This window comes from Plenodomus lingam (genome assembly GCF_022343315.1).
Source record: "Plenodomus lingam strain CAN1 chromosome Unknown scaffold_20, whole genome shotgun sequence".
In the NCBI taxonomy this organism is placed as follows: Eukaryota; Fungi; Ascomycota; class Dothideomycetes; order Pleosporales; family Leptosphaeriaceae; genus Plenodomus; species Plenodomus lingam.
Window position 1 is genome coordinate 1,417,013 of NW_027093974.1, and position 18,146 is coordinate 1,435,158.

Below are 18,146 nucleotides of genomic sequence, written 5' to 3' on the forward strand. Positions count from 1 at the left end.
TGAGGGCACAATTCCGTGGTAGCTGAGCCGGGCTAGTTATACCGGTACCTACTGACTGGGAATACCGGTACCGATAGGATCAAAGGACGATGAACTTTGCAAGCCCCCACTCACACCCACCTACAGTACATCCTCTGGGCAGCATTTGACAACATCACGTGCCACCGTGCAATGAAACATAGCCATTAGCTTTCATTGATCATGAAGCTAACTCGCATTCGAAGGACTAATGTGCTGCCATGGAGATTGCAGCTGATGCATAGTCATCATCCAACGCCCTGGTCAAATTCCCGCCAGACTAACGTAAGATCAATCATGCTACGGGTAGATCCAAGATCTTTCCACCACAGTCGACGCTGCTTAATGCTGAACATGCCCTGAACCCTGCGAAATGCGCAATAGCTTCTCGAAGTCGGGAGTGCCATGGCCGGTAACAGGGTCCCAGCCTTCAGTCGCGTTCCAAGAGGCATATGGCACATACGGCGTTTCCAGGCCCGAGTACATACTACGACCAGTACATCCTCTCGAACCACCCTCGACGATGTCGTTGAGTCCCTTGTAAGCTGATTCGTAAATCCAAGGATTCAGGAATCCTAGTGCAGGCTTGCCTGACACCAGTCGCGCATTATTTAGAAGCGCAATGACCGAAGCGAAGACGGGCGCAGAAGCACTGGTTCCTCCAACAGAGATTGATCTGCCTTTGTCAATGACGCGGAAGCCTTGCCCTTGTGCTGCAACATCTGGGAACCCACGGCCTTCAGGATTATATAGACCTTTCCATTGACCACCGAGCTTATGTAGATAGCCCTTAACAGCATTGTCTTGATATGAAGGACGGCCCCAGATATCTGAAAACCCGCCAGAGGAGAAGTCCACGGCCTTCTCGGGCTCAACGCGGATGGTTCCTCCGACAGAAGTGACGAATGGGCAAGAAGCTGGGAATATAGGCAGGAAACGAGTTGTGTTTTTGCCGTCATTTGTCTGGCAAGCCGAGCCAACCCCCGTATCACCGCTAGAGAAGATGACTGAGACTCCACGAGTGCCAAGTTGTCCGATCATATCGCAAACTTTCTTCGCATACGCCACAGGAACGCTTTGTTCGTCCTCACCATATGACGTTGTGAGCACTTGGGGCAGCTGTTCATCTTCTAGGCCAACAAGGTAGGTGAAAAATTCAAGATAGGGCTCATTTGAATTATCGTTGATGGTTGGTTGATCAAGATCAGGTACGAGCTCTCCACGGCCTGGGGTGCTGTAGAAGTTGGTCGCGATATCGGGCGCAACCAAACCAGCAGTGTACTGTATATCCAAGTTGGCTTCAACACTGCTGTCGGTGGCGTTCTGGTCGTTGATACCACCTTTGACACGGTTAGTAGACTTCAGGTGAATTTTAAGGATCTGGGCTTACCATTTACGGATGTGAAGTCGAAAGTGCTTCCAACCGTAGCAGGAGAGTATAGCCTCGAGAATTGCTCAAGATCCGCATAGCGCGCGTATTGCTCAAGAAAGCCGCTCACGCCGATTGTGACATTGGCTTCCGGGCTCACTTTGTACTCTGCAAAGTTGTACAAATCGGCGAGACAAGCGGGCGTTATCGCGGTGTTGCAACTTGCGTTGATCGCCGCGATAGAAATTGGCGCAGTTTCTTTATAGAGGACCTGGCTACGTTCGGGCTGGAGCTGACCAAAACGAGTTGTAGGTTGGATCATGTCGATGTGGCTACGGATCCCTTTCGGTACCGAATAACCTAATGATCGGATCTTCCTGATTGTTGGACGAATCTCGCTCTGGTAAGTCTTGAATGATGTGCCCATCATCTCTTCAGCGCGCTTTACAGGAGCGTAGAAATTTATCCACTCGCCATCATTCTGAATGTCTCTATCATCTACACCAGACTGTTTGAGCCAATTGAGGACTGCACTGGTAGATTCTGCTCGCGGCTTGATGAGATCTTTGAGCTCGTTTCGCTTTAGATGCTTGCCATAGCGAGGGTGACTTGGTGTGGAAACTTCCATGAGAGTCCTCTCAAACAAAGCGCGATTTTCCTGAATTGGTCAGCTAATGTGGTTGTGATATTGGCCCCTCTACGCCACGAATGTACGCATTGGAACTTGCCAACATAAGAAGACAACAACACCCACCGAACGGACCGCAATGCGGAAATGTAACTTGCGGTCGATAGCTGGGACACCAATTTCTGTCCATCCCTCTGGCACCTCACGAAGATGCTCGACGGTCTCGCTGAGATCATCGATGTGGTACGTGCTTGAGGCGATCCGACCATTGACACCAACAATTGCTAGCAAGCCTGTGAAGAGGGCGTACTTCATGTTTCTGATTGAAAATGGTGGATTGGGAGACGAGCGAGGGAGCGAGGGAGGTAGGGAGCAAGCTGCAGCGAGGACGTCGGAATAAGTGGTATCCCAAGCAAGCAAGCGAGCGAGCAAGCAATGGAACAAGCCTCGAACCTCTTGACGGAGATGGACAGGAAAGGAGTTTGGGGAATGAAGGATATTGGGCCAAGAGCGCAGCGTTACACTTATAGGAAGGCAACAGACGTCTCTTAACCCAGGTAGGCTAAGCAAGGCTTTCGAATCAAGAAGGTGCAAATCCTATGGGCAGGGTATGCCTACCAGGGTCAACCGTCACAGTTTACGCAGATCCACAGAACAACACTGATCCGCCTTGGCCCACCAAACACTGCGATACTCACGGTTGTGAGACACGGCAGAAGCGAGGCGCAACGCGCATGATTGGCCAACGGGATAGAGTCGATACAGGTCCACTATACACATATTGGCTGCCAGAAGCCCATGCACTTCCCAGCGTCAACGGGAACGAGGGCACAATGGTCACTATACGCATACACAAACACCGTGACACACTCGACCTCTTCAAGTCGATTTGAGCTGCGCTTCTAGAGACAGTCGAACTTCCGAAAGATGATTGTCGCTCGACAAGTATATGTACTTTATCCAGTCCTTGGAGGATTTCCTGCAAAACATGAATGCGTAGTAGTTCGCAACGATGCCATATTGGACGGCTGGTCTACCTACCTATCTGGGGGACTGCACAGGCTGCCGGTTGCCGGAAACTCGAATTGCCCAACAGCGGATGCATTGCCATGGTGAGAGTCGTTCGTGTGCATCACCATTCCGGACTGTTGGTTGGTGCAAGCTCGCTACCCTCGTCCATGTTTCACAGGTTGCTTGAGTAACAGCTCCATGACAACAACAGCACCACGTGCACTCAGTGTCGCACGCAGAAATGTAGGTACCACCAGGGCTAGGGCTCTTAGCCGACCAAAGTGAAGCTTGCCGACCGAGTACACACTCCAGCTCTTGTACAGCCCCGTATTATCGCCGTATGCAAACTCATTCGTCTTTTGATCGTCCCACAAATCCGTCTTCAAGGATCCCAATCAGGTCATCGAGTCGCTTGACCACAAGATCTGTGTGCTGGTGCTCTGACAAATGCTCGTTCACTTCATTCACAAGCAAGACAGTTGCTGCTCCGGCGCGATGTCCAGCGGTCATATCGTCGATGGAATCACCAACCATGATAAGACTGTTACCACCGTCCTCATGCATCCATTCCTTAGCAATGTGCAGAATGCCTGCTGGATCAGGCTTGGGTGGTCTGAACTCTCGCGTAACGATTGGATTGAATTTGGAAGAGGGGAGAAAGGTTGTCAGTAAATGGGTGACGGGTGCGTCAAAATTGCGGGTGCAGATGCCCTTTTTGATTCCACGACGGTCGAGGTATTCCATAAGCTCGACTAGACCTGCTTGAGGCTGTTGCGACTTCATTGCTTTACGCTCAATGTTGCGGATCTTTTCTTGTGCCTCTACCTGCTCGGCCTCGGGCAGGGAGTAAATGTGATCGAGAATGTCTGTTGGTTTATCAATGTTCAACGCCGCACTGCTCCGAATCAGCTTTGTGTTATGTGCACGCTGACGAGCTCCTTACCGCATTTCGGCGAACATGTGGTTTTGTGGTAAGCCTGGCTCAATTCAGTATGACATACAAGGCCGCAGTACAACATTGGTTTTACATAATGTTCCATCAACGTCAAAGACAATGCCTTTCAGTTGTGGCCTGTCATCCCCCGCCTTCTGCTTCGCAGGATCCAATGGCGCAAACCGCGGGGGTCGGGCAGGTTGTTCCATCGATGCCATGAATCGCACGTTCCCAAGACACGCTCTTTGCCTATGCAGTCGTACAATCGTTGCTGTCCTAGAATTGGCTAAACGGGGGTTGTTTCGGAGAATCACAGCACTCATGTCGTGACGTTGCACATATCCACTCGGGCTTTTTTCTTAGGTGTGGGGTCTCACGAGAGACGCGTCTGCGCTTTTGGTCTATGGGGGATGACGTACTCGTAGACCTTACCCAAACCGTCATCCTAGGCGAATGCCGTTGAACTTTACATCTCATTCACACTGATCTTATGACAATGTTGTTGGCCATTTTTGACAAAAGGCTGCTCCATTAATTCTCCTCTAATTCCCTCCGGCTGAACTATCTCATTGCAAGCATGGTCTCTAGCGGCGGCTTCCTAGGACCTGCCAGAACCACCCTGGTTGTGTCCCTGCGCCATTACGATGCTTGTCAACCTTGCACAGCTTAATGGAGTTTCATATAGTGTCTTTTCGCCGCCTCCATATATTGTTATAGAGCTCGTGTCTCTAGACGAGAAGGTACGCCATTAGTTCAACATCCTCACTGACAACAGTCTGTATAGGAGAGGACCTCCATTTTGACTCATAACTTTTTCTCTATATTGATTGTCAGTGTCACACGAGCTGCCAATACGCTTCTTCAACGCGACTAATCATGCTCATATAATGACGATAGTCCATTCTTACTAGAACGTGGACCATCTGCATTTCTCGCTATGGCCATGTCTTCGCCATTCACCTCTAAAAAGTCGGCGAACACAGGAATTTGATATGATGGCCAAACCGACCTATAGTTGACAATACATCGTTTGTAGGGGCCACAACTACCATAAAATGCACAATACTCTGATATTCGCTTCTAACAAGGGTCGTTCCTACGAGTGCACAAGGCAGATTCAAGGTGTTTGACACATCAAGTATGATTCATATCGGCCAAGTCATAATTTAGGCTACTCACAGTATACCGTTCGCAACCTCTGTCAGTATTCATATCTATCCCTTAGCTCAGCTTTAGCTTGATCTTTCCTCTATACCCACACGATTAGGTAGTATGTTCGCAAAGCGTGTTATGAGATAGTGGAGCTTTCGAGACTAGGTCATACATTTTACGCAGCTCTCAATCAAAACACTGGCGAAATGTATTCTCTAGCTCCTGTAATATGCAAGCTATTGCTTTGGCATCTAAAAATATGGATAGCGAAGCGTTATGATGTGCCATTTACGTTGGCTAACTATGAAGCGCGTTACCGGTATACACCTCATGAAACAACTTCATTTCTTGGCTACACTATTTTCACTCATCGTTAATGGAGGTTTGTATTTCAGCAGAGAAGAAATCTCACGCTGTCCATACTATGGCGAAGCCTTGCACTTACACATAGCATAAACATTCCTCTTTTTTCTGCGTACAATCTTGGCATGGTAGGTGAGTTGAAAGACACCGGCGATTCCCCACGACGGGCATTGAATGAGTACGGTGAGAGGTTATCTTGACTCACACTAAAGGTAGATAGTAAGTAACACTCTCTGCATAAGAGGATGAGACATTGCCTTGTCACTAAGGATGCGCTTGATGGTCTCAAACTGCTTGCTGAACTCATAGGTGGTAAGGCTTGTCAAAAAGCGCGATTGAGAAAACACTGCGACATCCGCTACTCACAAGCGAGAACTGTTCATTCAGTCTTACTCTCAACACTTCAAGTGAAGCCCACAGCAGCACAGTCGATGTCATTATACTGTGCCTACTAAGACATATCAATCTTCTTTTCTCGTTATCATCAGACCAGTACTCTTCCAAAAAGCCACCGAAAGCAAAGCCTGGCCTTTCTTCAACATCTTCCATCATGAAATGCCCACATGCATTCTACGCAAATATCTCCATACCGCCTACTGCCTACGGCCGCATGGTCACCGGTAGAATCACGTGTGCTCGCTCGCGTCATACACTAGAGGTCTCACCGAAAGATGAGCAAGCCGAAGCAAGAATAGAAAATTACCGAATAGCTATGCTCGGAGTACTTCAAAAATCTGCCGTGGACTATTCAAAACCAGGAGAGGAAGGCCAAGCAACGCAGCTAGTACAAAATTTCATCATGCTAGCAACCACTCTAGCTAATTCAAAGGCATTAGCTTTCCCTCTCAAGATCAAAGGGGCCATTGAGATTCCAAACTATGCAGATTCGCCTTTGGCCAATGATGAGAATTGTAGGGGGACTGAAGACTCTAGAGAGACAGCGGGAAGCGATTCTGACGTTGAGAAGTCAGATTCGGACCGCTACCGGTATGAGAAACTTCACGACTCATGGGAACAAGACAACCCTATGAGTATGTTAGATTACGAGACCAAGGGTACCCAGAGAACCGTCCCACAACAACTACTTGAAAGCATAACGCATCCGCTATCGATCGCGCTTATCGCATATCACTTTGGCGGTCCCGTAAACGCAGCTCACAGTGCACGCAAACACTTTTGGAGATGTTTTCCCGGTACAGTAGCCACTGTTCCCGAATTTCACGTGGAAGGTGGCACTGATGAAGTGTTGAATGAGATTCGAGTGACGGCTGTATGGGAGGAACAAGATCAGAGAGTAATTCGACCGTCGGGCAAACACAATGTCTTCTTGTCGGGGGACGCGACACCTTCTCCACTGGGATTTTCAATACCCAAGGATGTAAAGGACCTCGATTCGCCCCTTAATATCATCTACGATCACAGAGACGCGACTCTATACTACGATTGTCAGGATCCAAATGTAGTGCGCAACAGTGTCAGCCTCGATTTTCACCTCAACACCCTGACGGCCGATATATTGCAGCTATTATCGGCTGAGATCGATGAGCAAGATATCGAGAAGCTCACTCTGACGACATTGATCACCGAGTTTCCTATAGTTAACTACACCGCCCACTTTCAACGTCTCTTGTACAGCACGGATGCCATGACCACAATAATCCAGAAACTAGCAAGTCTCCAGGTACCTATTGCACCACCGACATGTGACCGATCTCAGCATGAGATGTTAGCGCGTTTCAAGGCCTATAACAAAGATAACGGCCTTCGGATTCCCCTATCGATATCAAGTATGCCATCTGACATACCACTTACAGGACGTTATGCTTCACCGACCAGTTTTCTGGATAGCGTCAGCCTTAAAGCCCAGCGTGATATCCGTCGACCCATCGGTCACGATCTATTCCCGCAAAGGGCAATGGACCAGAAGAGAGAGAGTGCACGTAAACTCATCCGAGACTTGCCAGCAGAGCTCGTTTCATCACAGCTGGCGAATTACGCCAATTCGCTGGTACTGACGTCCTACAATGGCAATGATCTACTCACGACATGCAGAATACGTGCACTAGCTACAAATATGGAAATGCGCTGCCATGAACTTGTTGCATTAGGCTTCGTGGACCACAATGTGGACATGTCTTCGATGGCTGCATTAGCATCTGCATTGGGTGCTGCTATGGACGGGCTCAAAGAAATACACGTCAGTCCTGAGCCATGGGTTGAAGAAGCAGATCTGTTAATGTATCGCACACGATGCTTGTACCTGTTCTGGTGCATTGATTGGTTCGTATGCTATCTTGTCAGGCCCACAGAAGGATCCTTCATGTTGCTTGATGCGCAAAAGCTTTCACGGCATTTGAACAGGGTCAGGGGAGAAATGATCCAAACTGCTCATCTTTTGCTGCGAAATTGGGTGGCATGGGGCATGTTCATGGAGGGTCTACCACAAGGAGGCTTTTTTGTTCGACAATCGGCTGAAACCGGCAAGTCGAATTTGGACCTTGAATCATAAGGCTGCCCCCCCTCCTACTACTATACAATATGTAAATACGATGGTCGCGGGAAACACAGACTTCTGGTGCCGTGCGAGAGAACCGATGAGTGGGGCGTTTGAAGAGCCTTCAGGTCTTTTAACGTGAAACCAAACGCACCGAAAGTACTTTATTGTACAATCGGAACTTTTGCGGGCTGGATACGCAAGTGTAAAGCACAATGATGCAGATGTAGGCAAAAAGCAAGAGAGCGCTGCGGGAAAAGGGCCCAAACAGGGTTGACTCTTCCAGTGGCGGAGACTATCTGAGCTAGGAAGCGTGCCGTTGGCCCCGACACTGTTTCAGCAATCTAGTGACCCATGCGAACCACCCCACCCTTAATTCTACGTGACATGTATCCCGGGACAGTCTCGCTTCCAGTGCTTTTCCATCAATCGGCAATATCTCGCCGCTATTCTGAATGATTTATTGGTCGAGCTGCATCGGCTTTGTGTTGACCCCTTCGTTCCAGAGCGGGAATACTGTTTCGTTTCATTGCATCAATTGCTCCCACAATTTGATATGGCATGGGGGCAACGAACATCCCCCCTAAATTAGACAGCACAAGACTTTCCCAGACAAAGCTTGGCCTCTGGGCAGAGTCTTCGAAGGCTTCGAAGGAAGTGGCGTTTGAAAGATATGCAAACATGGCTCATGACCGCCAATCAAGCGATATCAATGGGAATCCAGGACATCTGGGTTGCCTTTCTGACATGGGAATCCAGGACATCTGGGTTGCCTTTCTGACATGGCAATCCAGGCAGTCTAGTCTAGGTAATCGGAGTAATATGAGCCGCTGTCTAAGTGAAAGATCCGCCGAGGGCTGTACCGTTCACATAGCCACGTCCCCTCAAGGCTGGCCCCTGATTGACGGGAACCCAAGATTTGCACAGAAGGTCAAGCTTCGGAGTGAACTGCAGTGGCCTCGACCGCGGAACCACCGTCAATGCTGTCGTATACTATTGGGCTCAAGTCCCTGAGGGACAGAGGTCTTCTTCTATAAGTATCCAGGTTGGGAACTCCTCTACACATCATCCAACCGCTCATTCATTCATTCATTCATTCATATCTTCCCTTCGTGCTTTATACTTGAGTTTATTCCGACCGTCGCGTTCCAAGAAACAGTCGCCATGGTCGCCATTCAGATCGCCTCATTCCTCTTCAGCGCTGGTGCGCTGGTATCTGCTATGCCCACGAGCCTGGATGCTCGCGGTAACTGCACATTCAGCGATGCCGCCGCCCTCGCCAAGGGCAAGGGTTCGTGCAGTTCCATTGTCATCAAAGACATGAATGTGCCTGCTGGGACCACACTCGACTTGACAAAACTGAAGAGTGGTACCACTGTTACTTTCGAGGGAGCCACTACCTTTGGTTACAAGGAGTGGGAAGGCCCTTTGATCTCTGTCTCGGGTGACAACATCAAGGTCAACGGAGCCAGCGGCCATTGCATCAATGGAGATGGTCAAAAGTGGTGGGATGGCAAGGGCAGCAATGGAGGAAAGAAGAAGCCAAAGTTCTTCGCCGCTCACTCCATGACGTCCTCCACCATTACCGGACTGAACATCAGAAACACCCCCGTCCAGGGTTTCTCCATCAATCAATGCAAGGGCCTCACTGTTGACCAGATCACCATTGACAACTCTGCTGGGAACGGGCCCAATGGGGGCCACAACACCGATGCTTTCGATGTTGGCAGCTCATCTGACATTCACATCACCAACGCCAACGTCAAGAACCAGGACGACTGCCTCGCCGTCAACTCTGGAACCGATATTTTCTTTAGCAAGTGCACCTGCGACGGTGGCCACGGCATCAGCATTGGCTCCGTGGGCGGCCGCTCCGACAACGTCGTCAAGAACGTCTTCATCACCGACTCCACCATTATCAACTCGGAAAACGGGGTGCGGATCAAGACGGTTGCTGGCGCCACCGGCTCCGTCTCCAACGTCACGTACAAGAACATCACTCTCAAGAACATTACCAAGAACGGCATCGTCATCCGTCAGGACTACCAGAATGGCTCCCCAACTAACAAGCCCACGGCCGGCATCTCCGTTACTGGCATCCATCTCGAGGACATCCATGGCACTGTGGCGTCTGGGGCCACCAACATTCTCATTCTTTGCGGAAAGGGCAGCTGCAGCAACTGGACCTGGTCAAATGTCAATGTGACTGGTGGCAAAAAGAGCAGCATGTGCCAGAATGTTCCTGCTGGTGCGTCTTGCTAAGTTGCACAGTGATGAAGCCTGAGGAGGCCATTGACACGATCGAAGCTTGATGCTTTCGTCTATTACTTGTATATTCTTCTTTCAGTTTATAAATATCTTGTAGTCGCAAGCTATGCTCTGCGCTTTGACACCTAATTGCTTCTTGACTTCTTTTTGTCATGTTGTGTGATCGGCAAATGTGATGTCCTGTTGAAGTAATTGACAGCTGTATCTAGTGTCCAGAGGTCTGCTTGCCGGCGATTCCATTCATCTGACTCAGGCCTTCCATATCCCCCTTCCCACTCCTATCTGCACCCAACAGGACCCCTGATCCACCGAGGAAATGAGAATATCTGCAATATAGTCCCCAGCCAAACGCGAGATACCTCGAAACACGAGCTTTTCGTCCAAGCAATCCAATGGCTCTCATCTGAAATGTCAAGACAAGCTGTCTCATCCTCAGGGAAGGATTCTGTAGGCCCAGGACAGTACGATCAGCTCCCCTCCGACCAAAGGCACGATTTAGTTCGTTGGGCATGCGTTGGTCTGGCGTGGCATTTCCCAGGGACTGGTCTTATTTAACTGATATTAACGATGGTATATAGCATACATGTTGTAAAGTATGCATGACATAGACAGCTGAGTCATACCCCCAAGCTATGGGAAAGAAACAACGGATCAGCATGCTAGACAACAGTCTCAGCAAGCTCATGGACGGATGTATTTTATTTGTATTTTCCGGCCTTTTAATCTTGCGCTCAAGTTTGCGAGTCGCCTTGGAAAGACGGTTAGGTCTGCTCTGAGGTCGGTGGTTATGAGGTGGATTTACTCCTCCTCTTCGACCCCGTTCATCACGCGATACCGTACTATCTATTCCTATTTAGGGAGAAAATTAAATTTCAAAACATCACAACCCTCTCCGTCTCCGTCTCCCTCCCACAACTCACCACCCAACCCCCTCACTCTCAAACTCTACCGCCATAAACTCGTATTCCGCGAGAAACTATTTCAAAGTTTATTTCGTTGTAGAAAACCTTCTTCCCTTTCGGAACCATGTGTGAAACTTAATTTTCGGAGCAGTTTTTTTCTTGGTTTGGTTTGGTTTGATCGGTATGGTCGGCATGATGTATGGAATGGATGGTGTGGGGGCGCCAGGTGCCAGAGCTGGATGGAGATGAGGGGTCGAGGGGTGTGTGGGATGCAAGGTACTCGTCTTGGTAGAAGGAGGAAGGGGGAGGGAAAGGGTGTTGGGATATGTACATAATTCGATATCCGCGGGCGAGAAGAAGGGAAAAAGCCCCGGCTATGTTAGGCATGTACAACAAGACCAACGCCTCCAACAGCTGCGCCAGCTTCCCTAATCATCCCCAACCTCGTCTTCCTCCACCTCCTCCTCTTCTCACTCCTTCTTGCCCTCCTCCTCCTTCTTCGCCTTCGCCTTCTTACTCTTCTCCCAGCGCGAAAACCCAGCCTCGGCACCAATGCCGCCAAACACCAAGCCGACGCCAACCCATTGCATGCCCGTAATCTCGTGGCCAAACCACCACACACTCCACACCATCGTCAGCATCTTGCGCGTCACCGTCACCGTCACGAGCAGCAAACTGCTAAAATGGGCGAGGGTGTGGAAGATGAACACCTGCCCTACCGCCCCACAGGCCGCGAAACCGAGGACATCCCAGCCGACAGAGGGGTAGGTAGTGATGAAGGCGAGCGCATCTGCCAACTCGCCGTTGCCGGAAGGCGACAGACCGAACCAGGGTCCCAGGGCGGTGGAAGCGAGAAAAGGGGAGACGAGCAGGTAGGAGACGGTAAGTGCGGTGCTCATAATGTTTTGTGCGCACATCATCTGCGGGCCTGTGAAGCCTTTCCAGGTGCCAAAGATCTGGTCCTGCACCGTGTTGGTCAGGCCGTCGAAGAGTAAATTGACGGCGAGCAAGAAGAGGCCAACCGTCTTGCTGGCGTCGGCGGCGACACCCTTCTTCGCGGCTTTGCGGGCGGTCGAGGGGTTGTGCAGGGTGAAGATGGCGACGCCGAGGGTCACACAGCCGATGACGAGGTATTTGTACAGGGGATAGCGTTTTTGGAAGAGCGAGATGTGGAGGAACATGACGGGTAGCAGTTTGCATGATTTGGCAAGGATGAACGTTACGTAGTCAATGTGTTTGAGGCTGGCGTAGCCAAAGGGTGAGGCGAGACTGCTGGTTATGGCAATGAGGAGGAGGGGGAAGAGGATGGCTTTCGAGGGGAAGATGGCGGGGATACGTCGAGCTTGGGTTTTTGGATCGCGCGGCGCGGACACGACGAGGTAGATGAAACCGGTAATGGCAGCGAAGGCCGACTGAACGGTGTTGAGGAAGATGGCGTAGGTGAAGCGGGCATTCGAGGGGCCGTGGGTGGTGGTTGTTAGGCGTTCTTGAAGCATGGCCCAGGTCATACTTGGGAGCGTTAGTTAGTTGCACTGCTTGTCTACCGTGTACGCTTCCATGCCACTTACAAACTTGCATAGATGCCACCCACGCAAATCAAGAGTTGCAACAGCCCCGCCTCCTTCTGTTCCTTGGGGTTTCGCGCATGCAGCTCCGCCTGCTCTTCAATCTTCTTTTCCAGCGAATGCACCGCACCGTCGAGTTGGTGAGAAATGGCATTCGCCTGTTTCCGGGTCTGCGACGAGGCTCTGTGACTCGGCGTGGCCGCCTTTGAGCGTGCCATGATGATATTCGCGCTGGCGCAAGTGTTTCTTTGCCAAAGTCTATCAAGGAGAGAAGTGCCGTCTAACTGGCCGGTCAAACAGGAAACAACCAAGGGGTTGTTCTTTCAATGCAATCGTCAAAGAGACCTTGGGGAGTAGCAATGCACAAGAAATCAGAGCGAAGGACAGAAATTAAAAGGAGCGACACTTGTCCTGAGATTAGATGACCACGAGCATCTTCCAGAAGTCCACCGTGGCATCAAGTCGCGACGGAGGCTAACACAAGAGGAACGCTAACGCACGGTCCATCCCGTCCAGCCTGCGCCTCAGGGATCGGAACTCGGAAACAGGGATCGGAACGTAGCCGCTGACAACCCCCCCGGGCGAAGAAGCTTGACGTCTGCGGGGCAGCAACTTTGCCTGCAATCAAGCCATTTGCTGCCTGTGTGAAACGAGCGGTACAAGTAGATACAGGTGGCAATCATGCATTGTCTGGTTTGTTCCATCGCTATTTTCTCTCTCCTCTGCGGCCGTCACTGTCTAGCATTGTCGCTCCTCTCGTAGCCCTCTTCTAACGATACTGGTACGGTACGGTATCCCGCCTAACGCGTTTACCGCCAAGCCCACCACCCTCCCTCTCCCACCCCCGAATCATAGGAATCATCATGTTGTTGCGCTCCAGAAATGGAGATGCTCGCTAAAATTCAAAGCAAAACGCCTGATCCCTGATCAAAGGTTGCCAACGGATGAAACGCAGATCTCTTACCGCCTGACGCAACATGGCAACCGGCGCCTCTGCTTCCGCCTCACTCCCTGCTCCCCTCACTTGACACCACTGCTCAAGCCTCCCCTCGGACAATCTTGGCAACAGCGCTCTTGACAAGCACCCACATGGGTCCAGCATTGACCTCCTTCTTCCCGTCCAGATCATCCATCCCACACTTCCGCTTCCACGCGTCCCGCCACACGCGCTCCGTGTCTTTCTGCTTCAGCCGCATGAGCTGTCCCGCTCTCTTGCCTTGCCTCCTGTACCCCGTGAGAAAGGCATCCCACTCACTGCGCTCCTTGACGAAAATAATCACGCCATTACCTGCGTCAATCGGCTGGCTGCCTCGACTGTCGATCCGAGCTTCCCATGCACTGCCCATCGATTTGAAGGTAAAGTCGGAAGTTTCAAGCACGTAGTAGCGTTTCCGCTTGCCGAGTTTGGACGCCTGCTGGCTCGAGGGCGTGATCCATCGTTCGGCGCGTGAGTAGATGCCATCGGCTAGTGCTTCATGAAGAAGCTCTGAAGGAATGTATCGGCGGCATGTGAGGAGGAGTTTGTTGCGAAGAAGTGTCATGTTGATGTCTGGATGTGCGGTAGGGACTTGGGGGTTGTAAGACAGCAAAGGCTTGCTTGCCCGTGTTGCCCGTCCTGCTGGGTTTGAAACTCTTCCGGATACCCGTATGACAGCGACGGGGTTGCTGAATTGGTGGGGTGTCATAGTTTGCGTCTGAACAGGCGCCATGATAGTGTTGTTGCTGTGGATTCCTCTTGGTAGACTGGTGATGAAGTTACGAGTGAACTTTAGGATTTCAAAAGACAAGTGAATGCTAGAAGGTATTGATGATTTGAAGAGGGAAGAAGTCGTCAGGGAACAGAATTGGAAAAAGAGGGAATGTGCGGTCAGGACCATCTTTATTCAAGGCTGCATCTGTCTCGATTGGGTATAGCGCCGAAAAGACAGCTAATCTAGCGGACCACCCCAGCCTCGGAAATCCACCGGCTGTCAGGAAGCTCCGCTTACTATGAAGTCTCCTGATCCGGGTTGGTCCTGTGGCAAGCATAGGTACTGTACCTCTAGTCTCTAGTGCTTGAATAACATCTAAGCGAAAAGCCGATGGCGCCTTGTCCAGGATCCTGCAAACTCTCCTTAAGACGGATGGTATCAGTAACCCCTCATCCACAGACGTTCCATACAGCGCTACAGAATGTAAGGGTGCAGGTCTGAGCGGCTTGAGTATGGCGTACCAGTAGTGACGATGAGAAAGGAGCCATGGCCTGCAGTTTCTATTTTACTTGGGAAGATTGTGCGAGAACCCAGTCCAGTCACCCTCTTCACGGCTTCAGGCATCACTGCAAACCATATCCCAACCGGGCTGCTCAGTACAGACTGTGACTACCATGTTATGCAGTGTATTGTGCTACTCTATACTAGAGTACGTTTTATATGGCTACTTATGATTTTGGAGGAGTTGTAGGACGAAGAGGAAGGGGTCTAGAGAGTGTTTAGAGGTAAGGGACTAGTTGGAGGGGTGCGCGGAGAGGCCGATTAGAGAGAGGAGGGTACATGGAGCTCGTCGTAGAGTTTGCGTATGAGATAATGAAAAAGCTTCCATCTTCTCATACCGTTTCTTCTTTCCCAATATCCCCCAGGATGTGGATGCTTGTCTGCAAAGGCGCAGTCCGCCCCAGGCAGATGGGCTATCCGGATATCAAAGACCATCAATCATGACGTTCGTGAGGCGCTCAGTTAGCGCTCAAATCTCGACGAGCCATAGCAAGAAAATAGGAAATAAGCCCAAGGAGCCACGGCATTCATCTGCAACCAAAGGAAATTGAAGTCCGCCAGTCTTCAAGACGCCAGTTTCGAAGACTCCATGTTGGACGCCGACAAACGTGAAAGCAATGCATGTGAAGGGCCAGCAACGACACTGAGGGCGAAAATGCTCCAGCGTTCCAAGAACCTTCGAGATTCGGAAGTGCTACATTGCGCCAACAATACACTGCATGACAACCGAATGGTCAGGCTAAGAACAGATATGCTGGACAAGTAGGCAACGCCTCCTATTCCTGGGCTTGACTGCGGCGCATCTTCTCCGCTTCCAAGTTCTCATACAACAGATAGAGCGCTTTTTCGTTGGCACTGGCGCTACCAGTGATGGTGAACATGCGCTCGCCAGTGTCGTCGTGCGGAGCCTTGGCGATGGAGATGCGGGCACCAGAGGTTTTGCGGATCTCACTGATCTTGGTGCCGCCGCGACCAATGATACAACCGACCATGTCCGAGGGAATGCTAATGTTTTGGGTCTGCATCTCTTCGCCATCCTCGGTATGGGTAGGAGGAGGGGGGCGGCTGGCAGCATCAGAGCCAGAGCGACGTGTAAAGGCAGGCGGAGCGTCGCTAAAGTCGGCACCGTGACCGGTGCGATTGTATGAACGACCGCCACCCAGGCCGCCAGCGGGGCCGCCGTTCGACAATGGACCAGCACCAGCACCAGGCTGAACACGCACCGCAGGATTGTAAAGAACGGTACCATAACCACGCTCATGGTCGTCGATGAGGCACTTGCCAATTTCCCAGATGGCCTTTTCAATGCCACCGGGCGAGCCTTGGACCTCCACGATGCGCTCAGTCGACTGCGGCAGCATCTCCTTCTGAGCGACCATGCGGACACCAGACGCGTCTTGGATCTGCTTGATCTTCAAACCTTGACGGCCAATGATAGTGCCCATCTGGTTGTGTGAGATCAAGAGGCGGATGGCTACGAAAGTTAGCTCAACCTAGACAAGTAGACCAAAGACTGCGTCTCCAACAAGCCAGTGGTCCAGTAGGAAGCACTTACGGTGCGTGCCATCGGTACGAATAACACCTCCCATGCCCATCGCGGGCGCGCCATCGAGAAGACCTTTTGCGACCACGCCGTAGGCCTTGGAAATTCCAGCGAGGCTACCGGTGACGGAGAGAACGCGATCGTGAACGCCCTGGACAACCTTGCTGACGCCAGCGCGGACACCAGTCTCGTCGCGTAGGTCAGCAACATTTTTGCCTGCCTTTCCTATGATCACTCCGGCCTCCTTAGATGAGACAATAGCGCGCAGAGTGAGCTGCGACTCGGCGTATTCCTCCTCAGTGCGGGGAATAGCGTCCATATCCACGTCGACATTGGAACGGTCGACTTGGTCGCCGAGACGGCTAGCGTCCTGACCGGGACCTGACTGGTTCTCCTCTGAGGACATGTTTAGGAATGACCTAGGTGGGCTGTCGCTGTCAGTGACGTAACTTTGCGATGCGCCGTGTCGTGCGACGGGCAAGAAGATCAGCCGTGTCGGCCGTGAAGAAAAGAGAAGAAGGAGAGGAGGAGGTGGGGGGGGGGGGAGGGGGAGGATGGGAGCTGATTTCGTTCTCTCGAGGCAAGGTGGCGTGTTGGGTGAGAAAAGGTGAGGTTTGGGCAAACAACTCAGGCTAGAGCTACTTACAGGCAGTTGCGGAAGTGGCGGGGGAGATGGTCGGTGCGGGATGATCCACAGGTGAGAGAGGAGCAAGGGGCGGTTGGAGGGGGAGCGGAGAGGAGATTGGGGGAGGGAGAGGTGGGGGGGAGAGGGATGCGAGGGTGAAGAGGAGATGTGTTGACGGACACAGACTTGGTGGTAGACAATGGACAAGTGAGGTGACGAAAGGTTGCAGGACAAAGCTTCTGGGAGAAATATTGGGGCAGTTGCAGTTCTTAGCGAGACCGACGAGCCTTGCCGCATTCATTGGGATATGCAGGTGCGACCAGCGACTCTCCGCTATGGCACTGGCATGGCAATCAGCTTTCACCTGTCACGGTACGACTGCATACTGTCCATACGACGGCATCATGGCAAACAACGCAGCCTTGCACCGAAGCGGGTTGCGAATGGCTGGGAACAGCCACTACGCATTGCATTATAGTAGCTGTCAGGGCGCAAGGCGACGAGGCCATCAAGCTCCTCGTCCTCGTCCTCGTCCTCGTCCTCGTCGTCCTCGTCGTCGGACCTTCTGCATCCCATCCCGCCGCGCGCGACCTTTGAAAAAAGACCCCGCAGTGGCCAAGCACAGGCCAGCAGAACGGCCACGCATCCATGGGAACTGGCATGCAGGGCTGGCCATTCACATGACCAGCAATGCCGGGTACTGTACCTGCACACACAGTATAGCTGGTGGGCTAGTGACATGTCCACGGTTTGTACCATGTAGAGTAGGGGAATGTAGCGCTTGCTTATACAAGCACACACTCCTTGCGATCTTGAAGAATAAGAATATACTACATCCTTGATGCATTCCACCCCCCGGTGCCCCCTCAATTTCTCTCTCACTGTCTAGGACGCATTGCGAGCTGACCCCTGATCATCCATCCGTGCATGGTAGACTCTACTTCTGTACATCATCATTGAATCAAACCCCCCTGAGAACCGGTAGGCTGATATACCTTGCTCACAACCTACTCATTCATCTA

General features: G+C 51.4%; 8 protein-coding genes across 8 annotated transcripts; 3 read left to right on the top strand and 5 right to left on the bottom strand.

Moving 5' to 3' along the window:
* Window positions 1-360: 360 nt before the first annotated feature.
* Window positions 361-2,496, bottom strand: IAQ61_011467 (uncharacterized protein; the record flags this gene model as incomplete). The annotated part of the gene is made up of 3 exons (XM_003843979.2): window positions 2,142-2,496; window positions 1,409-2,045; window positions 361-1,358 (listed from the first exon to the last, which is right to left on the bottom strand). The coding sequence occupies exons 1-3, from the start codon at window positions 2,328-2,330 to the stop codon at window positions 361-363; spliced, it is 1,824 nt and encodes a 607-aa protein (XP_003844027.1). The 5' UTR covers window positions 2,331-2,496.
* A 318-nt stretch (window positions 2,497-2,814) lies between these two features.
* IAQ61_011468 (uncharacterized protein) lies at window positions 2,815-4,297 on the bottom strand. Its single transcript, XM_003843980.2, has 3 exons — window positions 4,055-4,297; window positions 3,970-4,003; window positions 2,815-3,921 (listed from the first exon to the last, which is right to left on the bottom strand). The coding sequence occupies exons 1-3, from the start codon at window positions 4,281-4,283 to the stop codon at window positions 3,375-3,377; spliced, it is 810 nt and encodes a 269-aa protein (XP_003844028.1). The 5' UTR covers window positions 4,284-4,297; the 3' UTR covers window positions 2,815-3,374.
* A 1,728-nt stretch (window positions 4,298-6,025) lies between these two features.
* On the top strand, window positions 6,026-7,984 carry IAQ61_011469 (uncharacterized protein; the record flags this gene model as incomplete). Its single annotated transcript, XM_003843982.1, has 1 exon — window positions 6,026-7,984. The coding sequence occupies one exon, from the start codon at window positions 6,026-6,028 to the stop codon at window positions 7,982-7,984; it is 1,959 nt and encodes a 652-aa protein (XP_003844030.1).
* Window positions 7,985-8,530: 546 nt separating this feature from the next.
* IAQ61_011470 (uncharacterized protein) lies at window positions 8,531-8,983 on the top strand (the record flags this gene model as incomplete). Its single annotated transcript, XM_066099215.1, has 1 exon — window positions 8,531-8,983. The coding sequence occupies one exon, from the start codon at window positions 8,531-8,533 to the stop codon at window positions 8,981-8,983; it is 453 nt and encodes a 150-aa protein (XP_065950734.1).
* Window positions 8,984-9,133: 150 nt separating this feature from the next.
* PGN1 (glycoside hydrolase 28 protein) lies at window positions 9,134-10,231 on the top strand (the record flags this gene model as incomplete). The annotated part of the gene is made up of 1 exon (XM_003843983.2): window positions 9,134-10,231. The coding sequence occupies one exon, from the start codon at window positions 9,134-9,136 to the stop codon at window positions 10,229-10,231; it is 1,098 nt and encodes a 365-aa protein (XP_003844031.2).
* Window positions 10,232-10,831: 600 nt separating this feature from the next.
* IAQ61_011472 (uncharacterized protein) lies at window positions 10,832-13,153 on the bottom strand. The gene is made up of 2 exons (XM_003843984.2): window positions 12,708-13,153; window positions 10,832-12,648 (listed from the first exon to the last, which is right to left on the bottom strand). The coding sequence occupies exons 1-2, from the start codon at window positions 12,920-12,922 to the stop codon at window positions 11,610-11,612; spliced, it is 1,254 nt and encodes a 417-aa protein (XP_003844032.1). The 5' UTR covers window positions 12,923-13,153; the 3' UTR covers window positions 10,832-11,609.
* A 588-nt stretch (window positions 13,154-13,741) lies between these two features.
* On the bottom strand, window positions 13,742-14,413 carry IAQ61_011473 (uncharacterized protein; the record flags this gene model as incomplete). Its single annotated transcript, XM_003843985.2, has 1 exon — window positions 13,742-14,413. One exon carries the CDS (start codon window positions 14,411-14,413, stop codon window positions 13,742-13,744), a length of 672 nt encoding a protein of 223 aa, XP_003844033.2.
* A 1,319-nt stretch (window positions 14,414-15,732) lies between these two features.
* IAQ61_011474 (uncharacterized protein) lies at window positions 15,733-17,597 on the bottom strand (the record flags this gene model as incomplete). The annotated part of the gene is made up of 4 exons (XM_003843986.2): window positions 15,733-16,430; window positions 16,512-16,927; window positions 17,146-17,363; window positions 17,511-17,597. 4 exons carry the CDS (start codon window positions 17,595-17,597, stop codon window positions 15,733-15,735), a joined length of 1,419 nt encoding a protein of 472 aa, XP_003844034.2.
* Window positions 17,598-18,146: the final 549 nt, after the last annotated feature.